The 20,527-nt window shown below is 41.7% G+C and overlaps 1 protein-coding gene across 2 annotated transcripts; it reads right to left on the bottom strand.

Moving 5' to 3' along the window:
• Positions 1–222: 222 nt before the first annotated feature.
• RAD52 (RAD52 homolog, DNA repair protein) lies at positions 223–20,338 on the bottom strand. Of its 2 annotated transcripts, none has more exons than XM_080393542.1 (12): positions 20,202–20,338; positions 13,092–13,180; positions 11,541–11,642; positions 10,877–10,970; positions 9,103–9,170; positions 8,724–8,842; positions 8,559–8,634; positions 5,415–5,611; positions 5,071–5,213; positions 4,389–4,466; positions 3,587–3,832; positions 223–3,344 (listed from the first exon to the last, which is right to left on the bottom strand). In XM_080393542.1, the coding sequence occupies exons 2-12, from the start codon at positions 13,176–13,178 to the stop codon at positions 3,289–3,291; spliced, it is 1,266 nt and encodes a 421-aa protein (XP_080249668.1). In that variant the 5' UTR covers positions 13,179–13,180; positions 20,202–20,338; the 3' UTR covers positions 223–3,288. The 2 variants fall into 2 exon arrangements, with proteins under 2 accessions (XP_080249668.1, XP_080249669.1); XM_080393543.1 differs by having other exon boundaries at positions 5,071–5,207; positions 20,202–20,334.
• Between the last annotated feature and the right edge of the window lie 189 nt (positions 20,339–20,527).

Here is a 20,527-nt window from a genome sequence, read left to right as displayed (position 1 = left end):
AAACCCGAGGCAGTAATGAAACAGGGGGAATGTTCCTGACGGGGGAACCAGTCGGCTGGATGCAGCACATTGTTGTTTAATTTTGATCTAATAAGTTTGAGGTTGTTTTTTCACTTAATGTTATGCAAGAACTGGCTTTATTTACCATTGATATCCCCTCCCCCTCCCCTCTCCTCCTGTGGATGAATAACTGAAGTCTAGAGGAATAAACTAATGCTACTGAACTGTTAAATTATTTTGTTTAATATTACACTTTGAGTATCTTTTTCCACATAAAATCTGTTTCTGAATTTCAAGCGTTTTCTTTACATTATTTAACAATGTACACTGTAAAAAAAATAAAAAAATAAAAAAAAATAAAAAAATAAAATGAATTGAAACTTCGGGCTTCCCTGGCCATAGTTAGTTGTATGTTTTGCACTAAACCCAGGCAATGCGCTTCTAGTACGATTGCGCTTTGTGCTGCCGTTTGTTACCTTTGTAGAATATTTAAGTCATTCAAATAAACCAAACCTGCTCTTGTTGAGCTGTGGGTTTTCTTGTTGAACAGCAGGTTCCATCAGCTCTGTCCTCTTCCCGGAGTGATTGCTGTTACCCAACTTACCAGTTGTATCACAGGAAAGTACAAGAAACCCCATTTTAATGAGACCTTTAACTTCTCAAAGGCAGTGATCGGTAATGAGCCTCTGGCCTTTCAGTCAAATATGCTGGAAGATGGTACTTTAAAGAATAATTCATAGAAAGGATCTTTGAGAGGAGGGGCCTCGGGGGACAGGAGGGAGAAGGGTACGTAGGAGAATCGTACGGTGCGACTGCTTTCATGGCCGAGACTGTTGGGAAGTTCCCAAGCAGCAGGGAAACATGCAGAGATGTGAGAGGAGAAGGCGGCTCTCCCGGGCCGAGCGCAGGTGGGGCTGCACTGGGGGTGGCTCTCCGCTCCCTTCGGGCAGCGAGGCCAGAGCAGGGTGTGCTGCAGGGGCTGGGGACGCCCTTCCTGGGCACAGGAGAGCCCGACTCTCCTCCTGCGGGGTCCCTTGCCCCCCTCTCTGGGGTGGAAAGCGCAGGGATGTGCACCAGTGCTGGGAAAAAAAACTTTTTAGTGTAGCTCTAGTGTAGGAATTCCATTCCCAAATCTGCAACCATACTGGTAGAGTGGGAGTGGACGAGTATATTTTATGGGGTCATCCTCAAACAACCGCAGACTTGCAGGAATTGCGGCATTTCTAAACACTAATTGCTGCTGCATTTTTTTTCCATTTTAAGAACAGCTTCTGGTGTGAGTCACGCTGCACGAGGCCTTGGGGGGAGGGGCAGGGAAGCTCCAGCTCTAAGTTTTACTGCCCTTCTCAGAAGGATGGATCCAGAGAGGCTTGTTGCGGTGACTTCTCTTGGAGGGGGCATGGCTATTTGTGCAATGTTTGCACAGAGTCAAGAAAGCTGATGCAGTTGTGTTTATATGAGACTTAAGTTTTTCCCTGTAGAAGTTCAGAGTGGCCTTGAATACAGCGACTGAGTGCTGCACGTTCCCCTCCTGACAGGTGTGCGATTCCAGCAGTGGGTGCATGGCTCAGACGCGCGGTGTGTACCTCTTCCCTGCGCTGTTCTGACAGCAGCACTGAATCGAGCAGCAACTAGCACAGTGAAGTGCAAAACTATTTTCTAGATGTAATCTATTACAGTTAATGTTAATTTGTCCTATCTCTCCATACTGAAGTCAATCCTTGCTCTTTGTACTGTTGAGGAGGTAAGTGGATAGCAGAGGATCAGCTGAAGGAAAAAGACCTATTAAGTGCTGAAAGTAAAGCAGGAGGAGCAGGAATTAACGCTGAATCCTTCAAAGGTATTTACGCTTGGACTGCTTTAAGAGACTTGACTGGACAGAGCAGAGGTGGCAAAGTACAGGAACAAGGTCCTGTTTAAAGTCTGACACTGAGTTCAGGGTTGGACCAATCCAAAGAGGTTTTGGATGTTTTCCTGGTCCAGCTCTGGCTCCCGGTCAGGCGGTGTCACCCTCTGTGTCTCCAGCACTGCAGGTAGGCGTTGCGGTGCCAGGCTCCCCGCCCTGATGCCTGGGGAAGCGGAAACCACCACCTGCCAGGGAGAGCGCTGCCAGCAGACACCAGCTGGAACCTGCAGTGGTGGTGCCAGGTTCCTGCCAGGGCAGCGGGAGCTGCAGCGGAACCGCTTTGCTGCAGGTGGGAGAGAAGGAACAGCTGCCCAGGAGAGCTCCTCCCTTTCCAGAGCAGAACTGCTCAACATGGATACAGAAGCATCTTCCAAATACTACCTAAGAATTCTTCCTTTGACCTTCCTACTAGAACGAACAGCTGTTGCTTTGCTCTAACCTTTAAAACTCACTTGGAAGTTCTGTTTACCTGTCTTAAGGCAAATGTGAGGCTGTACAGACCCAGTGGTAAGTCTCTTTGGCTTCCTACTTGTAACTAGTCAGAATGCGTTAACTTCTTTGAGCTTGTTAAGCAGGAACTGAGCTGTAATGGTTTGAAGGGTATAGAGGCATGAACAGCTCCAAGTGTGGTTTGTGTTCACCTTTATTTTTATATTGGAAAGGGTTGAAAGCTTATTTAAAAACTGAAGTGCAGCTCCCATTCATTTTACAAAGGGCCCAAGCAAACGCTAAGATGCTACATCCAGCTCCGGCGGCAGCTGCAGCACGCTCTGGCCCCTGCGCTGCCCTGTTGCACAGGCACAGCTGCATCTGCAGCTGCTGCACGGGAATCCAGCGTCTTGAGGAACAAACTGAGGAGGAGGAATGGGCTCTGACCCTGTTTGTGCAACCACAAAGGGCTGGGCTGTGCATGGGAGGTCGATGCTGCCACCGCTCCACACACTCAGCCTCACTAACAGGTGACCGCAGCTTGCAGGCTTTCTCATCTGACCATAACCCGCCCTCTCCCTGTTTTACTCAGTTTTTCTCTGTGCTGAAATGCAACGCTGAGAGAGAAACAAGCTATGAACTGCATCTCATTTTAAAGATTAATTCTGTTACCCTTTCAGGCAAATCACATGTAACGTCAGCTTGTAATACAGCCCCAAGTCTAGTGCTAAAGAAGCACACATGATTGCTTGTTTATAGAAAGAGGCAGCTGAAACATAGAGTAACCTAAAAGTACAGTAAGTTCTTTCTGGCTGTATGAAACTCTTCTGTGTTGCTTCACCGTAATATAAAGGAAAGTCCATTAATGCACTAGAATTGCTCACATAATTTGAACAGCCAACTGCAGTCATCTGATGTAATCCAGCAGGGATGTAACGATAGCACCAGGTGTCTTATATAGGTTGTAGCCTCCTTTTCTTCAAGCTTTGACTTCTGTGGGGGCTGCACTCTGCCAAACAGGGAGATAGTGAGAAATGGAAGTTTCTTAAAGCTTTTTTTCTGCTTTAAAAGTTCTTTCTCTAGCTCTTCCTTGATAGGACAGCTGGATAGAAAAACCAGATAGTTCTCCTAGCCCACTATCACAGCATCTGCAGCCAGGTCCAAGAAAAGAGGAATGTTTCTCCCACTCCACTTTACTCATCTAACAGTGCTGCTTTTAACAATGGCTCTTGGCTTTGAGACAGAACGTACCTGAGGTCTGCTGGTTGGCACAGCTGCTGTTGTTGCTCATGGTTGTAGCAGATGGCTGCAACTGAGTAAGTCTAGCAGAAGCTTTGTGGTAATTCATTCTGTGAGGCGTCCTGCTACGAGTAGTCATTCCATGATGTCCACGTGGTGTTTCAGGTGTCCGCTGTCCTGCTGATGGGTCTGCCATTTTGTGACCCATTACCTTAAGATCAATGGTCTCCAAGGAAACGTCCCAAAGTTCAGGATCGTCTAGAACGAATGAAAAGGTGTTCCGACCAAAGACAACAGGATTGCACTACAGGAATCACAGTAACTCCAGGACCAGCTCACTCTTTTCATCTTTCTCACTTTTTTCTCACCAGCTCACTTTTTTCACACTTTCATACGAGTGGTGATGACTATAAAAGTTAAACTGTAAAGCATCTTTTATATCAGCAGGGAAATGGTACTACCCCTTGTGCTCTGGACTTGTGCATCACGGTGCCTGGACATTGCTTGTGTGACCCAAACAGCCATAGTTATGTTAAGAAATGACACCTCCCTGTCATGGTCCCCCCTGCTAAATGTTCTGTTTCTGTACAATATTGCTTCAGAAAAAGGTATAACAACTCTACTGAAACCCCTCATGGTGACGGACATAATTTCCCCTGTCACTCAAGCCAAGTTTGTCTTGTTAAGATCAGACTCATACTCACACTTCCATTATTGCAGCCTCTTCAGAACTCTTACCTTTACACTGTACTCCAAAAAACAGATTTAGATGCTAATGATTTAACACTCTATTACTCATCAGTTTTTGGCTGACCTGCGAAGAACTCTTCTATTGCTGGCTCCTGTTGTGCTTCTGCTGGGGTGCTGTGCTTTACAGGAGGATCAGGTGTTGCTGGAGGGAGGTAACACAAGAAGAGATGAATATTAGAAATACAGAAGCACCCTTTTGCACCTTAACGGAGTGTGAGTCGGAAATGGTAAGCAGCAGCTGCCACCAGGTACCCTCTTTTTTCCTAGAGCTGGTTATGTTTTGGTAGCAGTATGTAGAATGGTAAGATTCTGTATGACAACGGCTGACAAGAGCAACTACACTACTTTACCCCATCCCCCAGTTCCTGCTTGTCACACAGCTGTCCAGACTTCCCCACAAGTGAAGAGCAATGTCTCAGGAGGCTAATGCAATGCCTCCTTGCCTGCAACCACCTCCGCAAAGTGCTGCAGGCTCAGCTCGGGTGCAGCATGTTCGTGGTACTGAGAACAGCTGCTTTAGGGTGGTTGGAAAGTTTGCAGATTTAATGACACAGTTTGAGAGCTGGCACTCCTGCCACTTCAAGAACACGGGGGAAAACACGATAATCCTCCTTCCTTTGGCCTCAACAGTATATTGACAATAGAGTACAAGAAGAAATTAAACTGATCAGGCTCCTATATTGAGGGTAACACATGTCTGCCAGTAGCTATCACTAAAACTGTCATTTTTTAATGCCAAGGCTTACCCTGTTTGCTGCTAGGAGTAACTACGGGAACCTGATTCTTTTTCTCCATCTGTTCCCGGAACTGTTGCTGCAGCTGCTTTTGTCGCAATTTCCGCTGGTAAGTGGCATCACACTCGGAAGCAAAGGAGCCTGTATTTCTGCTCCTCCCCGCAAATAAGGACAAAGTTAAACAGGATTTTAGCAATTATACTTTATGAAGAAAAAAACGCATGAAGAAATAACAGCAAGGAAAATCCACTAAATAGCATTCTATGGCATCTTCCAAATTGGGTCGTCCATGTGTTTTAAAAGGTACAGTAACTTCTACTATAGCTTATAAAATAGATTTGTAATAGCAGTCTCACCTAGAACTATTCGGCTGTTTCTGATCTACTGTCACGACAGCAGCTTCCGGCTGACCAGGCTTACAATCAGATGTCATCTCACAGTGCCGTCTCCCTCCTGCGTTCTGCCTTTCCAAACAGCTATTGTATCTTGCTTTCTCTATTTCGGGTTCAGAGTCCTGTCTTTTAGCTTTGACCAAATCTAACTCAGGGGGTATCTAGTAAAGGAAAAAAAAGAAAACATATTTAGAAATTTCCTTCACTGAGTTAATGAAATAGGCACAGGGGTTTTCTGCATGGTACCGTTGAAAAATCTGTTTGCTCTGAGTTAGTAAGTTAGAAAAATGAAATGTATTTTCAGTATGAAGTTATTTAGCTAGTTAGTAACCAAATTCATGCGACTTTCTGTTAGTTTAATAGTTCACTGCTTCATGGCAGATAGCCCATATCTCCCCCGACTCTGGTCTCTGCAAAGGGGAACAAATGCAGATCATTGATGCAAAATTCTACAGCATCTCAGTCTCACAAGTCTGTTGCTGAGTCTGTTAGTTTTTCCAGTTCCATTTTCATACTTGTATTAAAGGGCACGAGAAACCTTTACTCAGCTCTGTAATCATGAGGTCCCTGAGGAAGGTACACCATTCTTTCTTTATTCAAGATAAGATGGTTTGGCACTGTGATTTTACAGATTGGTGGTAATGCCACTAATAGAAAATAATCCTGGCAAAGCAGAGATCTGCACCATCCTGGCAAGATGTTGCTTTGGATCTGCTCCTACAGTCTAAGTTAGCTAGACAGAACTGCCTTTCAGCTCTAGGCTGGCTAGCAGAGCTTGGTAAATCCTAGCATGATGAAAGCAACTCTACTGTGAAACTCCATGGATCAACAGTTGTAAAAGGCTTGCTTTTTCTTCAGTCAGCAAGGTAGGTTACCACCTGGAAGCCTGCTGCCCCCAGCTGGTACACATCAGGACCTAACAAGATTGATGTCGGTTACTGAAGTGCAACAGCCGGGACAACTTTAATGCTATGAAGACTGCTGTGTTATATCACATCATTCTTATAAACTGCGATAGCTCAGGAAGAAGGCGGTTAAAGTATGGTTGTCACTGATGAAGATGTACGTCACCATTTCTTATCTCTTTCTCTGGACCAAAGACCCCCAAAAGAGGCATTTCTCGATGGTGTTGGTTACCTCAGAGGGTTCACTGACCTAGTGTTTCACAGACAGCAAAGTCAACTGCAGCTCTTCCCTTGCAAACTGAACCTTTAAGGAGGTAAGGAGTTGAAAAAGCAAAGCAAGATGTAACCTGGCCACTTATGGTTCAGGAAGAGTCAGAACCGTACTTACATCAAGGAAAATAAGTGTTCAAGTACACATCAGTTATACACACTAATTCTTCCTACATTCAAGACTGACGGTTTGCCAGTAGTATCATTTCAGGTATTTAAGACAAATAAATTGGAGTGTTGATCGTCCTAATGTTATTCCTCAAACTCCAGCAGCCAAGTCCAGTACATCCCACTCTAATAATTCAGTTGCAAAACTCAGGTACCAACACATTTTTTAAGTCAAGCAGAGGACATCTGCAGGGCCATTTGCACACTCCACACGTCGCAAAACAAGATAGTGTAAACTGTTCGCTGTTCTGTGGTAAGACTTTGAAGCGAATGGCAACCGCTAAAAGTTGTTGTGGGTCAATAGCTTGGTTCACCCTTTCTATCGCAGATGCATGAAGTAGTTTGCAGTGTTTTTTTGTGAAGGATCCAATCTGGTTAACTTAGAAGTTGAAACCAGCTTTAGAAATTACCTTTGCTTGAGACCTCAGTAGAAAAGCACTGGTACAGAATAACTTGTCTATTATTCTAACAAGAACAATGAGGGGTGAAATACTGGCACGCTGTAAAATTTTGTTACAAGGACCATGTTGAGTGTATTTCCAGTCTAGCTGTGATGTGCATTAGCACCTGGTAGAGTTTGAATACCAGTTAACAAAAGGATGAAGCAACTATCAATGCATATATTGACATTGCTACTGTATGGATTTCACCAAAAATTAAGTAAAGTTCCAACTCCAACAAACAGCTTTGGTATGTGACCCACCTGGTATTGTTTCTAGGATATCCTGGGTTATGCATACGGAAAACTTGATTTGAAGGAGGAAGTCTGCCAGAGCTCCTTTTTCCTGCTTCCCAACTGGCTGACATTATATGCTGACAGCCTGAGAGACTTCAGGACCAAATGAAATAGTCCCCATTTTGTGGGAATGCAGAGAGCTGTACCTGCTTTAGGGTAGGTTACACAGATAATAGATACACTGTCTGCCTACTCTTCTGTTCTGCCCACAGTCTCCGGTTTTCTGACCTATTACAGCAATCGGAAATTATGTACCTGTATGCAGTTATTTCCTATTTTTTTTTTTATTATTCCTGAAAAAGTCCAGTAATGAGAAGAATACGACAAGTACATTTGATTTTCATTAGAACTAGTAAACTGGATTGTGCTGCCAGTGACAACGAGAAAAAACTGAGAGAGGTGTTCTGGCCTTTGCCGTATACAGAGCAAAAGCACACAGTAAAGAAACACGCATGCAACCTCGACAACTGTTCTCCCAAGGACCTCTGTTTCACCTGTGAGATGAATATGTAACTCGACACTGGTATTATTGCTGATACATACACATTTAAAGCAGAAGTGGCTAGATGACAGTGATGAACTAAGTCGCTGACAAAGCTTAAAGTCTTAAGAACTGCAGCACATAGAGAAAATGGCACCTAGAACAACCTACTTTAAAGAGTTTAGCGTTTCCCATGGTAACAGTTCACCTGCTACGAACACAGATGTATGTGTTACTGGTACTGACAGAGAGGCTTAGATAAACTGGCCATAAATGTCACATGAGGTCTTGAGCAGGATACTGTTTCTTCACCATAGTGATCTTGCCTACTGCAAACAGTCAAAGTTTGGAGTAGCTGTAGTAAAATGTCAGGGAGAATACTGTAACAAACAGTTCACACAAACTATCGGGCAAAGGCTATTGGTCTCATAGTTGGAAACATTCAGGGATGAGATGCATTGATATAATTATTTATAATCTTTTTAATATGAAGGACTAGGAGCAGTGGATGTCTTGCAGTCCCTGCTCTAACAGCCCGTGTACTGCACCTGACGTGGAAGCTTATTCACAGCTCGTAGGTAGTCTTTGTCTAGGATGCAGTTCCCAAGAGCATTCCCAAAGCACCTGAGAAACAAAACAGCTCACTGTGACTGAAAATAACACTTAATTCTCACTTAACTTCTGAAAACATACAAGTACTGATCATCACTTACTTGAGTGCCCGCTTCAGTCCATCAGTTACTGCTTCCTTTCTTGCCTTTTCCAGGGACAAGGCCTTAGACTTTAGGCCTTCACTGACTCCATACCCCACGTCTTCATGGTATGATCCATCCTGCCGTAAAAATTTTAAAATACTAAGAGTAAGAGAATTTCAGCACATACAGCACTTCTTGTTAGAGGGTGTGCTTTCCTAAGCCTGATTACTCGCTCTTAGCTGGTTGTTCTATAGCAAGGTCAATGTTTTGGACAACACTAGCTTCTCTGGCATGGTACAATACTCAAGAACTACAGTCTGACCTATGCATGAACTTTCATTCACAGCTTCAGGCAATCGCTCAGTTATGGACAGAACAAACAAAAAAATCCACTTACCTTAAGCTGAACTTTCACAAATGCACAGACCCCCACATAGAACCTGCCATTGATGAGGTCAACAAAGTCTGGGGGAGGGAAAAATAACATCCTAAATAATACAAGACTTCTGATCCACATTTAGATCTTATTTTGTCCTTTGAAGACATTCATAAACCTGTACCATACTTATTGAATGTGCCCAAGATACTGTATCCTCTTCTACAAAATGGAGCGCGACTTACAAAATATTAACCGTAGTTTGAGAATGCTACCTTGTGTATAGGCTCTGAGGATGTTACGTGATAACTTTCTGGTTATTAGTGGCTATTGCTGCCAAACATGCACACCCTTCTACTACATGTATAGACTTTAACATATGAAAGAAAGAAGAGTTATAAATGTTACTTCTCATTCAGCTACATCTCCTAAACGTTCAAAGCACAACGTTTTTTTCAGCAGGATGGAAAGATTTAAATTAAAAAAAAAATAATCAATTTATAAAAACAGCAGTGGAAAAGAAACTGCCATCTATAAAAGTAATTTCTTCTCTACTATATACTAGAAGTCTCCAATTTGTGAAATTTTGCACGAGGTTTTATCCAGGACAGAGTGCCTGAAGAGCTTAACAGGTTGCAATACAACTCTCAATCCAGAATCTCTGATCTACCTTACTTTACACCAAAAGCAATGCTATGTAATATACATAGGGCACTCTAGTTAGCAATCTTGCAAGTCTGATAGAAACATGACACGTGTCTGAAATGAAATGCTTTGAAGTTCAAGTAACTGTATTTTGGGCTTTGAAAGTTCTTCTGTACTGATCTGGTCTGTCTGTTTCATAAACCGGCTGGAGGTGCAAGCTCTTTTTCTACTCGGGAATTTAAAAACAAACATAACAAAATCCTCTGTCTCTGAATTTCTAAAGGAATGATTTGTACTGGCATTATTTGAAAAAGATTGAAGTTTGAAGGATGTCAGTCCTTTCTGACGGTGGTACAGAACAGATAAGAAGCAATGAAGTAACTTGTTTTATGTCTCGATTCTACCAGCCTGAGGTTAGAAAAGATTTCTGAAGGTGAGGAGGAAGGAAGGAGGTACACTTAAGCAGCTTTGTTGAGCTCCTTCAACAACCAATCTTCAATTGAAACACAGCAGATCTGCAAACAAGGACAGTACTCCTCTGGTAGGAACTATTTCAGCTATAGAGATGGAAGAAGCTTAAGCTTTAAGATCACCTGAATACCATTTTCTAGAAGAAGAATTTTTCCAAAGCTCTCTACTGTAAAAATCTCAGAACCAGGTACTGGTTAGAAGAAGAACCTACAGAAAAAGATGGGTCCCTAAAGATTAGGGGAATATTAACTGAGAATATGAACTTGTTAGAATATAAAATTACAGGCAAGTATGAAAGTTGGCTCAGGGCTGCTGGGTGTTAAATAGTTTAATTGTAATTACTCTTGACTGAGTGCTCCCATAGAGATCAGAAAACTTGATTAGAATAGCTCAAGAATAATCATAAACACACTTAGAAAAATGACTATGATGTACTCCAGTGCAAGATCAAAAAAAAAAAAAAAAAAAAAAAAAAAAAAAGAGAAGCTCCATTGTTATTCAATTTCTTGCATTCTTACCAACTGCTGAGACACCTGGGAATTCCACATGCCTCTCCCCAGGTTCTTTGAAGTGACCAAGTTCTAGGATAGATACCCTGGTCCTTATTTGAGAGACTTATCCTTCAGCGCCTCACAGTGAAACAAGAGTAAAGGCTTCTCTATCCTCCAGAGATACTTACCAACGTTCTGCTGAGTGACTGAGTGAGCCCAGCCATTGAAGCCAAACATCTCATTGGCCAGACTGATTACCTTGTGACCCTCAATGTAACAGACCTGAAGAGAAAAGCATATATACATAAATATTATATATAAAAGACATACACACGTGCACACATCTATCTATACATACTTCATTTTAAAGAGGGATTGCACACATCATCTTACACTGAGGAAACCCAGCAAAGTTCAAGGTTCAGACAGTGTGAATAAAAGGATGATGATGCAGCTTTATGTTCGCACTCTTCCAGCAGCTGTGATGGGGGGTTAATATGACAACATATATGACTTAATCAACTGAAGACAGAGCGGTAAAATGCACCCAGTGTTATGTAATGCTCTGTATATTTCAGTTCTGGGAAAAAATAAGAAAAGCATCTCAATATTCCACTAGTAGATAAATATTCCCTTGTAAAGGATGAAGCACTGAAGAGTTAAAGGTGTAAAAGGAACCTGTGGCTCAGTAAAAGCCAGAATTTATGTGATGCTGACTTTCCTTTCATATCTGCATATTAAACTACTAGTGGGAAATTAACTTAAAAAAAATAAAGATTATTGTAACTTTTTTAACCCCAGTTTTCCTGGAAAAAACTGTGAGTTGAAACATCTATGCATGTTTTTTCATACCTTTTGTCCTCCTCCAGCGTGCCGACTGCTGATATATTCTGGACCTAGTCTTTGACGAAGAGCATGCTGGATAGCTTGATATTCACTTGCTGTGTATTGATACTTGACAAAAACAAGGTAAGACAAATCTTCTCACTCTCCCTATTTTAGCTCCCCCCCTTCTTATATTATCACTTTTTTAATCCCATTTTTCCACATACAGTCCTTCCAGGAGGTGTATGATCCATTTTCAGAATCAGAATGTGACAGATAAGGAAAGACCTTAGGGTGTGTATGTGCATTATACTGTTTTTTTCTCTCTTACTCTTGAAGTACAGGTATAAAAGCATTAATTATTGAACTGTAGCAATTATTTTTCATTTCTCATAACTGTCACTTACATTAGAAAAACTGAGATAAGCCAGGCCTATTAGTATCGTATTGAAATCTAAATGCAGTCATAATCCTAGTCAAGGTTGCCAGGAACACACATATAAGCTTGTATTTTACCTCTCAAAAATAAAACATAGTATCTCTGTGACCAACAAGAAAAGTGTATTTACAAACTCCAACAAACCTTACGTTACCACCATATGCTATCAGGGCAGGGAGGACAGCTGCTCAGGAAAGCAGTCAAAATAGGAATTTCTTGAGGAGTGTTCAGCAAATTCCCCTCATGCAGGGAAGGTCCTTTGGGTAATTCAAACAACACTGGTATCCTTAGATAACACCAGCATCACTGGAAGCCCAAAGTGGTGTAACTTTTGCTCCTTGTCTTAGTAGCCATACCATTTACAATCCATAAAGCTTAGAGAAGCCTAAAAGCATGTTTAAGGATTCAAGCCCTAAAAAGCTTGTGTTGCTATGCTCTGATGCAGGACAGAACAGACATTTAAACACCTCAATTCTAAGTATTGTGTATGCATGTATTGGTACCCTATCATTCAGCCAAACACAGAATTCTGTAAGACTATATGCTGCACAAATTCTAATGCCCGCCAAACCACTCTAATTTGTATTTGGTTCTACTGAAATTTAAAGGAATAACTGTCTTTTTCTGACACTAGAATGCAAGCCTGTAACCAAATGGCATAAGGAAAAAAAGGCACATGCCTATGCCATATTCAGGAAGTATGTATAAATGCTTATTATGGAGAAGAGAATTCACCACCAAAAGGTCTGCTCAATCCAGATATGGTTTTATTTTTTCCAAATTATTTTTTGAAGTTATTTTTTAATAGCTGAAAGTAGCTGACTTTTCTAACCACTACTGAGAATGTGTGTACACATGACCCAGGCTATCTGGAAATAAAAGAGAGTAATAAGCCCCATTTTTTAAGGAACAGAATTATAAACCTTTTGTGAAGAACCCAGAGCAATTTATTGTAACTTGAGGCATGCCAAGGCTATCACGGAGGAAAATGTAATGTATAATTATGCATAGCATAGCTAGGACAATGGATATGACTCCAGCCTTCGGTATCCAACTTTAAAATGAGTAAATATGCACAGCAGATTTCCAGAAGTACAAGCATAAAACTTCTATTTCCCGCTCAGACAAAAGGAACTGACCTGTCCGAAGCAAGCAACTGAATTGCTAGTGCTGGAATTATTGCTGCTGATATAGCTTTCGCTGTCTTTCCCTTGACTTTCAGGCATCCCTAAAGATAAGAGAAAAATATAAACAGTGAAGATAACAGAACTAACAGAACATGCAAAAAAGCTGTTCAAGTCCACTGCCCAATGAAGTATTACAGTATTCTGTCACAGACATGTTGGACACAACAGTAATACTATACTTCTCACTCCATGGAACGGCTGGCAGCCCCAGTTGCAAATTTGTTTTCTGATGTTGTTTCAGAACAGTTACAACTTTTCTTCTTAAATATGCTATACTATGTAGGCAGAAATGGCTAGTTTCATCCTAGAAGCAGAGTTGCTGTTCTGGTCTTCCATGAAACCAGTAAGGGTGAACCTAAATTAAATTATATTACAATAGTGAAACAATTATTTTATTTAAAGAACAAATAAATTATTCTTGCTAATAAAACCCCCAAATAAATTCAACAGCCTCTGGATCCTGCATGAGATCAGAGACTAGAACAAAAAATGAATAATGTCTAGGGTCTTTATTCTAAATATTACACTGGTAACAAATGCTATCTTTCCTCCCCTGCCTTTTAGGTATATATGAATGTATTGTACCATTCTAGGTAAGGAAAAACGAAATAATTCCCTCTTTCAGATTCTTCAGCACTGTCTTCCTAGGTCACTTTCAATGTTCATGAATACTTAGACTCTGATAAAAAGCAGAGACAACTTTCTAAAATTTTACTTGCCTATACCCTGACTTGTCAGTCTTACTTAAGAATATTGTTTTGACTGTAATCATACTGTCTTTTATTATGATGGTATCATATAAACTACGCAGAGTTGAAAAATACAGAGAACCTGTAAGAATTTTAGGAAGTTGTACCGGTAACTCAGTAGATGGCACCCTTTTCCAGCACCTACCCAGTACCGCATTTCCACTCCACCCTGCTGCTGGAGAGTTGGTCTTGCTGAGAGCTCATAAAACAGGCCTGCAAAGGAGCTACAGCAGCCCTCTACATAAGCCCACAGAGACAATCTTTTATTGTATGTGCACAAATGCTGAGAAAAATTGGTAGTCTATCACTAAGACTTTAGTATGCAATACAAACGTAAACGGAATCGATATACATACAAGACAGCTGTGATGTCAAAACAATTTGAGAGTCTAAAATCCTCAGTAGACAGCATTATTTGACAGAGTCGGAACCTGGCTAGCATTATGCTTTGTCAACATACTCCAGGTTCAGCGCTTTTTACAACAAGTTGCTTTTCTACTCTAAACAAGGAACCAAAGTTTACTAAGAACTTGGCAAACAGTTTTCAGAAAAAGGATACTAGTTGTTTCCTTGGCAGCTGTGAGCACTGGTAATTAAGCCAGGTGTAGCTCAAATTCTCCTTAATTTTGGTTGGCTATAGTTATTAATCTTTGGTCCAAAAGTTTTATAATTGTACAGTGTTTATACATTTGAATGTGTTTCAATCAAAAGTTAGCTGCAATTTGTGGTAAATACATTTGGTTTTGGAAGAGAACAAATAGAAATTTATATTACCAGCAGAAACACTTGTGATTTAAGTGAAGAGTTCACTGTGTTGTGAGGGAGAAAATTAGAGAGAAAAAAAATAGAGTATTTGGTGACTGGCAGAGGGAATCCAAGTTTGAACAATACCACTTCCCCCACCCCACCCCACCCCACCCCCCCCGCCCCACCCCCCACCCCCCACCCCCCCCACCCCCCCCCGCCCCAGCAGCCTAAATCAGATCTTAATCATTATAATGCCCTTGGGGAAAAAAAAAAAAAAAAAAAGTATGAAATATGTGCATTTGCCTACGTAGCCCTGTTACCAGTTTGCCATAAAACTTTATGCACAGTAGGTGGGCGGCATTTTGAAGCAAAATTGCTTTAAATGAAACCAAAAGCCCTTTAAATTTTTATATTGTCTGCACCATTATCAGCCTAAATTCTCTAAAGAGATACACCTTTAGTAAAGCTTGGAATAAGATATGGGAATTGCTTCTGAATGAAAATGAGGAGTACAGAATTCTGCTGAAAACAGCTTCACAATATATGGTTTTAATACAATAGATCAGATGCTGCTAGAGTATATTAGCAACATACTTCTCTGCAGTAAACAGTTAAAAAACATGTCAGTGGTTTGTATTCAGATTATGTATTACTCTACAGCTTCCATGGAGAAGACAGATGATGCCAGTTTAGTTTCAGGCTTTGCGTGTAAGAACCATTTGCTTCAGCTGTAAGCCTTGTTTAAACCAAACATTCTATTACAACAATGTGTTAAATGCAGCACAGAAAACCTTATGTCTCAAAGCAATTGTCAGAGCATTTCAAAGTGACAGAACTTCAATTTCAAAATTATTAGAGTAGGAGTTCAGAAGGGAGAAAAGTTAATTCTGCAAATGGAGTTATAAATCTACTTCAATATCAGAGCCAGGAGTTAGGAAGGCAAGGCACTTTCATTCTCCAGTATTGTTTCTTCACCCTCGTTTTAACTCACATGAAACATTAATACGGAAGCAGATAATAAGCTATTGACTGGGGTACAAAAGAACCTCGAACCCTCTCCAGGGCCAGAACAGTGCTAGGAGACTGCCTGACTCATAAACTGGTGTTAAAAAAAGTCGTATTTTCAAACCACCTTGAAATACCAAAAATTAAAGATCAAATATACTTGCTTTGTATTCAGGATGATAAAAGCTGTTTATCATCAGCTTAAAAGCACCTAGGAATTATAATTTATTACTTGTGTGATTGCGACCATTACTTATTATTTACAGGGAATTCTTTTCAGTTTGCCTGGTAATATTCTCAGGAAGTTTTCTTATCACTGAGAAAAAACACACACAAAACTACAGATGTTGCACTGTGCTCCAAAACGTTACCTTGATAGACTACAACAGGCAAAGAATCTTAACAGCTTTTTACTACCATATTTTGATTTTGTTTTTTTTTAAAAAGTCAACAACACAAAAGCTTAAAATTTGAACATACTAGATACACAATCAGAAAAAATGGCTGTTTTAGGAAACTGGATATGAAATACAAATACCTGCTTTTAGAGTGCTGTTGAAAATTAATTTGTGTGGTGGTAGTGAACTGAGCAGCTGCTGAGAAAATCTGGGTGTGTACACAAATTCCCATGTAGGAAATAAACCAGTCTTCTAGAACAGATAACACTGAATGTAATCTGTTGAACTACTACTGTAGTTTACAGTGGCAACATCTTCACCTTCCGTGATAGTATGCACATAACTTATAATTTTCTAAATTAACACATCCTCACTCACCTTCCTACCCTATTGTCCGTTAACCCCAAAAAAGAGATTTTGGTCCTAAATTACCTCTTTTCCTAGCAATTCCCCTCTGTCTTGACAAACCAGGTTTTTGAACCATGCACTGTGCTTTAATCCTGTGCCAGGAGTGTCAGTTCCCAGTTCTCTTTGCATATAAGGTAGAAGCAGGTAGTTTTGCATCACTTCAAAATAGTTTGCATACCATGAATTGTGTAAGTATCACAACTTGGGAAACACTCAGCGAGAACATGGCCGTTTCAAGAAATTAACTGTAGCATCACGCAATCTAAGATACGACTTTAGAGGGCTTTTCATTCAATCTCATCCTTTTCTATATGGTAAGCTTCCTTCATAGTGAAGTTTTGGTTTGCTGAGTAAAAATCTTTAACATTCTTCCAATAAATGCAATTCCACTGAGCCCACCAAGAGCAAACAGCTATGCATGCAGCAATGAGTGATTTAGCAAGCACTAAAGATAGTACTACATATTTAACCTAAGGTTCATATTGCTCTTACAAAACATACAAAAAACTTTATAAAATTTTTATGTTTCTGTGGAGTATTCTCCTCTGGGAACTCCAAACTATTTTGTAAGTTGATTAACCTGTTATGCAAAGGTAGCTTTACCTAACACTGAGCTGAGGTGTACCTCTTTGAAGTATAATGGGGTAGATGTTCCTATCAAGACAGGCCTGAACTATACCAGTTTAAATAGTGAAAAACAGATTACAAAACTGCTGTGAAAAAAGTGCATACAATCTAACGCTCCAGTTTTGACTTCTGATAGTATCTCTAGGCAAGCAACCTTGATGACTTGAGAAAAGTGAGGTAATGTTCTGCTAAATTCGACAGAAGAAAAAGTTATTCAGCATGTTATAGGTTGAACAATGAAATGCACAGGGAGATCATGAGACTGGATGTCTATTGTAGACTAATGGTGGCCTCTGATGCTTCCAGTACTGTATCAAAGCATCTTACTGGTATTGATTCAGGCCATATTCTGTAGCAAGAGAATAAAAAGGTGTAATACAGAAAAGTTTGAACTATCTGCAGTAAGTTCAGATGTACTTGTTTTCAAGGCATATGAACCCCACTATAACAATTTCTCCTCAGTTAAGCACATGTCAGATCTGACATAACTTAGTATAGCCTATTTCAGTGCAATCTATACATGTGATTCCAAAACCATAATTTAACCCTTAGATTTACCAGGCAGTACTACATTAACTTTTGTTATGTCTAGGATGATGATACACTCCCTGCACTAAACACTAATTCGTTACACTTTTTACTAATTAACACTTTAATGAACAAAGCATACAGCTCTTTCTTCCCTATCTTTATACAAGCTTAGCAGAGTAACATTATGCATTTGGGGAGAGTTTTTCTATTTAAGTATGTCTGAATACCTCCAACGTCTGAAATGAAGCCTATCTGGTCAGTTCCTGTATTTTTGGAACACAGGATGAGAAACTCATCTCCTTACTCATTATGCTGAGTCTCCTGTCGTAACAGCCTTTATACACTTGTCACGAATTCATTGAACATCAATAAATCTACTGGAAGCTTGTTTAAGACCCTGCTTCCCCAGCAATTACAAATCTCATTCCAGTCCAAACTGGTTAGTTTAATACATATGTCGCTGTGTTTTAGACTGCTCATTTTTCAAATTTTGCTGGTTACTCCTCCAAACACATTCCTTAATAGCAGTGTTATGTGTGAATTACTTGTGTCCTACACAGTGTTGTTCGCTGTTTTAAAACTCATCATCAACCATTGTCACTTTTTTCCTTACAAAGGGTGCACAGTTTCATTAGTTAAAAACGCATCAATACTGCCTTATGAAACAGATATTCCAAGCCATTCTAAATTTGAAATTTTTTATTTCTTGCATTACTTCATTTCTTTGCATTAATCCACAGTCCTGTATAGACTAACCACTACCCCTTCACATATAATCTTTCAATGATATTATAAAAAAAAAATAATCACTATAACAACAAAAAATGAACTAGTTTTGTAGTAAGAGGTGCTTTGTTTTATTGCACCAAGGGGTAGAACTGAAGGAAAAAAGAAAACAACTTGTTTGGCATACAAGCTCTTTTCCAGGTGTGAAAGACTAACACCTCACAGTTACAAAAACAAAAAGTGAACAACCCACTCTTGAACAACTAGTTTTTCATTTACAAAGATACCATAGAAGGAAAGACCTTGTTCTGGAGACCAGACCTGGCAGAAATATTACTCAAATATTGTAAATTATTTATGTGGGTACTTCTTTCTAAAAGCCTGTCAGATTAATTTATAACAACATCATTTATGTATAAGCCACTTTAGCCACTGCAAGGAAAAGAGAGCAGGCATTTTAACTGAAGACTAATGGTTTAGGGTTTAAAAGGAACAGCAGCCTGTCCAATTGCAACTGTAGAAAGTCTGTAGTTTTGCCAAACGCAATTACTGGACAAGAAATTAATCCAGGCTGGAATCTAAAACATCTGAACTCTGTGAGCTGTGGGAGATCTGTCAAACTGCAGATCATAAAAAACATTGTGATTCCAGGCACAGATGACACTTCTGGCAGCAAGACCATATTAAGCTGACACACTAATTAAATTACCATGAAAAATCTAAACCTCTCAAGCCCTCTGTTTTTCTGTTTTGCTCCAGGTTGACACTATATTTTTAAATGGAAAATCATTTACATTTAAAATTGGCAGAATACTACAAGCATGGGCCAGCCTATGTCTACTTTCATCCTGCTTTCCTAGATAGCAATGTGAAGTATCCCCGGGATACTTTACTCTTGATGACAGAAGGGCTTATATATTATAGCATGCACTTATCTGCACTGAATTATTCTTCAGAAATTAATTTAAAATGGGTTCTGTGCTTCTACAGTTGAAAAGAAGTTCAGGTTTTTGGGACCTCAGTGTATATCAGCTATCATCACTGAGGGAGGCCTGAATTAGTGTATTTATTGCAACAAGATATTAATTTAAATAGTGATAAATTATACGTCAATAACTGTTATTCCTTGTATAGTCTTACAGATCTGTCCAGTTTACTACAACCTCTCACTTTAGCATCCCCTAAGAATCACGGCTAAGGAAGTCCATGTTGGTTTTGGCTACTTAGACCTCGAAATCACAAAAAATCGAAGCAGAAAGATTCCTGAACAGGTCATTTGCTAGGTCTGCCTGGATCAAGGCAGTTACAGCAGGCTGGAAGTCTCCTTTAGAAGGCGCGTTCCTAGGCAAACTTCGGTTTCCCTAAGGTAAGTGTGACTGGGTAGCAGCGCGGCTGAGCATGCCAGCTTTGGGACTGCCTTTGCGGGAATACCACAGGCTAAGGCAGAGGTTCTTTCACCCGAGGAGAGCCGCGCCGCCTCCCGCAGCCCCGCCACCGCGCTCATTCGGCCGGGCTCCCAACGCCGACCCACCGCAGCTCTGCGGCCGGGGAACCTCCAGCCTCACCGGCGGGAGACTGGAGAGGGCCCCTGCGGAGCGGAGCGGGGCGGAGGGCACCGAAGAGGCGGCAGCTTTCTCCGCCCGCCCCCGGCGCTGACCCTGAGCCGGCGCCGCCAACGGTTTCTCCCGGCGCGCGGGCCCCTGAGGAAACACGCGCCCCCGCGCGACCGCTAACGGCCGCCCCTCGCCCGCCGGGTGGGTCTGCGGGAGGGGCCGGCTCCGCTCAGCAGCTGCGGCCCCACCGCCGCCAGGGGAGGGGAGGGGAGGGGGAGCATTTCCGGCCCCACGGCGGCGGGCCGCTGGTCGCGGTACCTGGGCCGAGAGGGGCCGCCTCGGTCCTCCAGTGGCAGTTCGCAGTTCCCGCCCGGGGAGGCGGAGCGAGGCGGGAGGGACGCCCGGAGCCGCCGCTACGGCACGGCAGAGGAGCCAGACTTCCTACGGCCGCGCCCGGCCGGTGACGCAGCGCCGGGGCTGCCGCAGGCCACGCCCACGGCGGGGGGCAGGAGGCGGGGCGGTGCCCGGCGCAGCCCGCCCCCGCGGGGAGGCAGAGGGAAGCCCGGCTTGGGAGCGCGCGCCGTGGGCGGGGCTACGGGGCGTCGCGCTTCGGCGGCGGCAGGGGCGGGGCTCGTGTGTCTCGC

Source organism: Falco punctatus (assembly GCF_963210335.1).
Source record: "Falco punctatus genome assembly, chromosome: 6".
In the NCBI taxonomy this organism is placed as follows: domain Eukaryota; kingdom Metazoa; phylum Chordata; class Aves; order Falconiformes; family Falconidae; genus Falco; species Falco punctatus.
Note: the sequence above shows the minus strand (reverse complement) of the source record. Positions and strands in the feature narration are given on the sequence as shown.

What these genes read in the sequence shown, in the direction of transcription:
- RAD52 (XM_080393542.1), bottom strand. Translation starts at nt 13,178, where the DNA reads ATGCCTGAAAGTCAAGGGAAAGACAGCGAAAGCTATATCAGCAGCAAT. An exon ending in CAGTTGCTTGCTTCGGACAG is followed by an intron (nt 11,643 to 13,091) that starts GTCAGTTCCTTT and finishes GTTTTTGTCAAG; the next exon opens with TATCAATACACAGCAAGTGA. An exon ending in GGACTGAAGCGGGCACTCAA is followed by an intron (nt 8,635 to 8,723) that starts GTAAGTGATGAT and finishes TTTGTTTCTCAG; the next exon opens with GTGCTTTGGGAATGCTCTTG.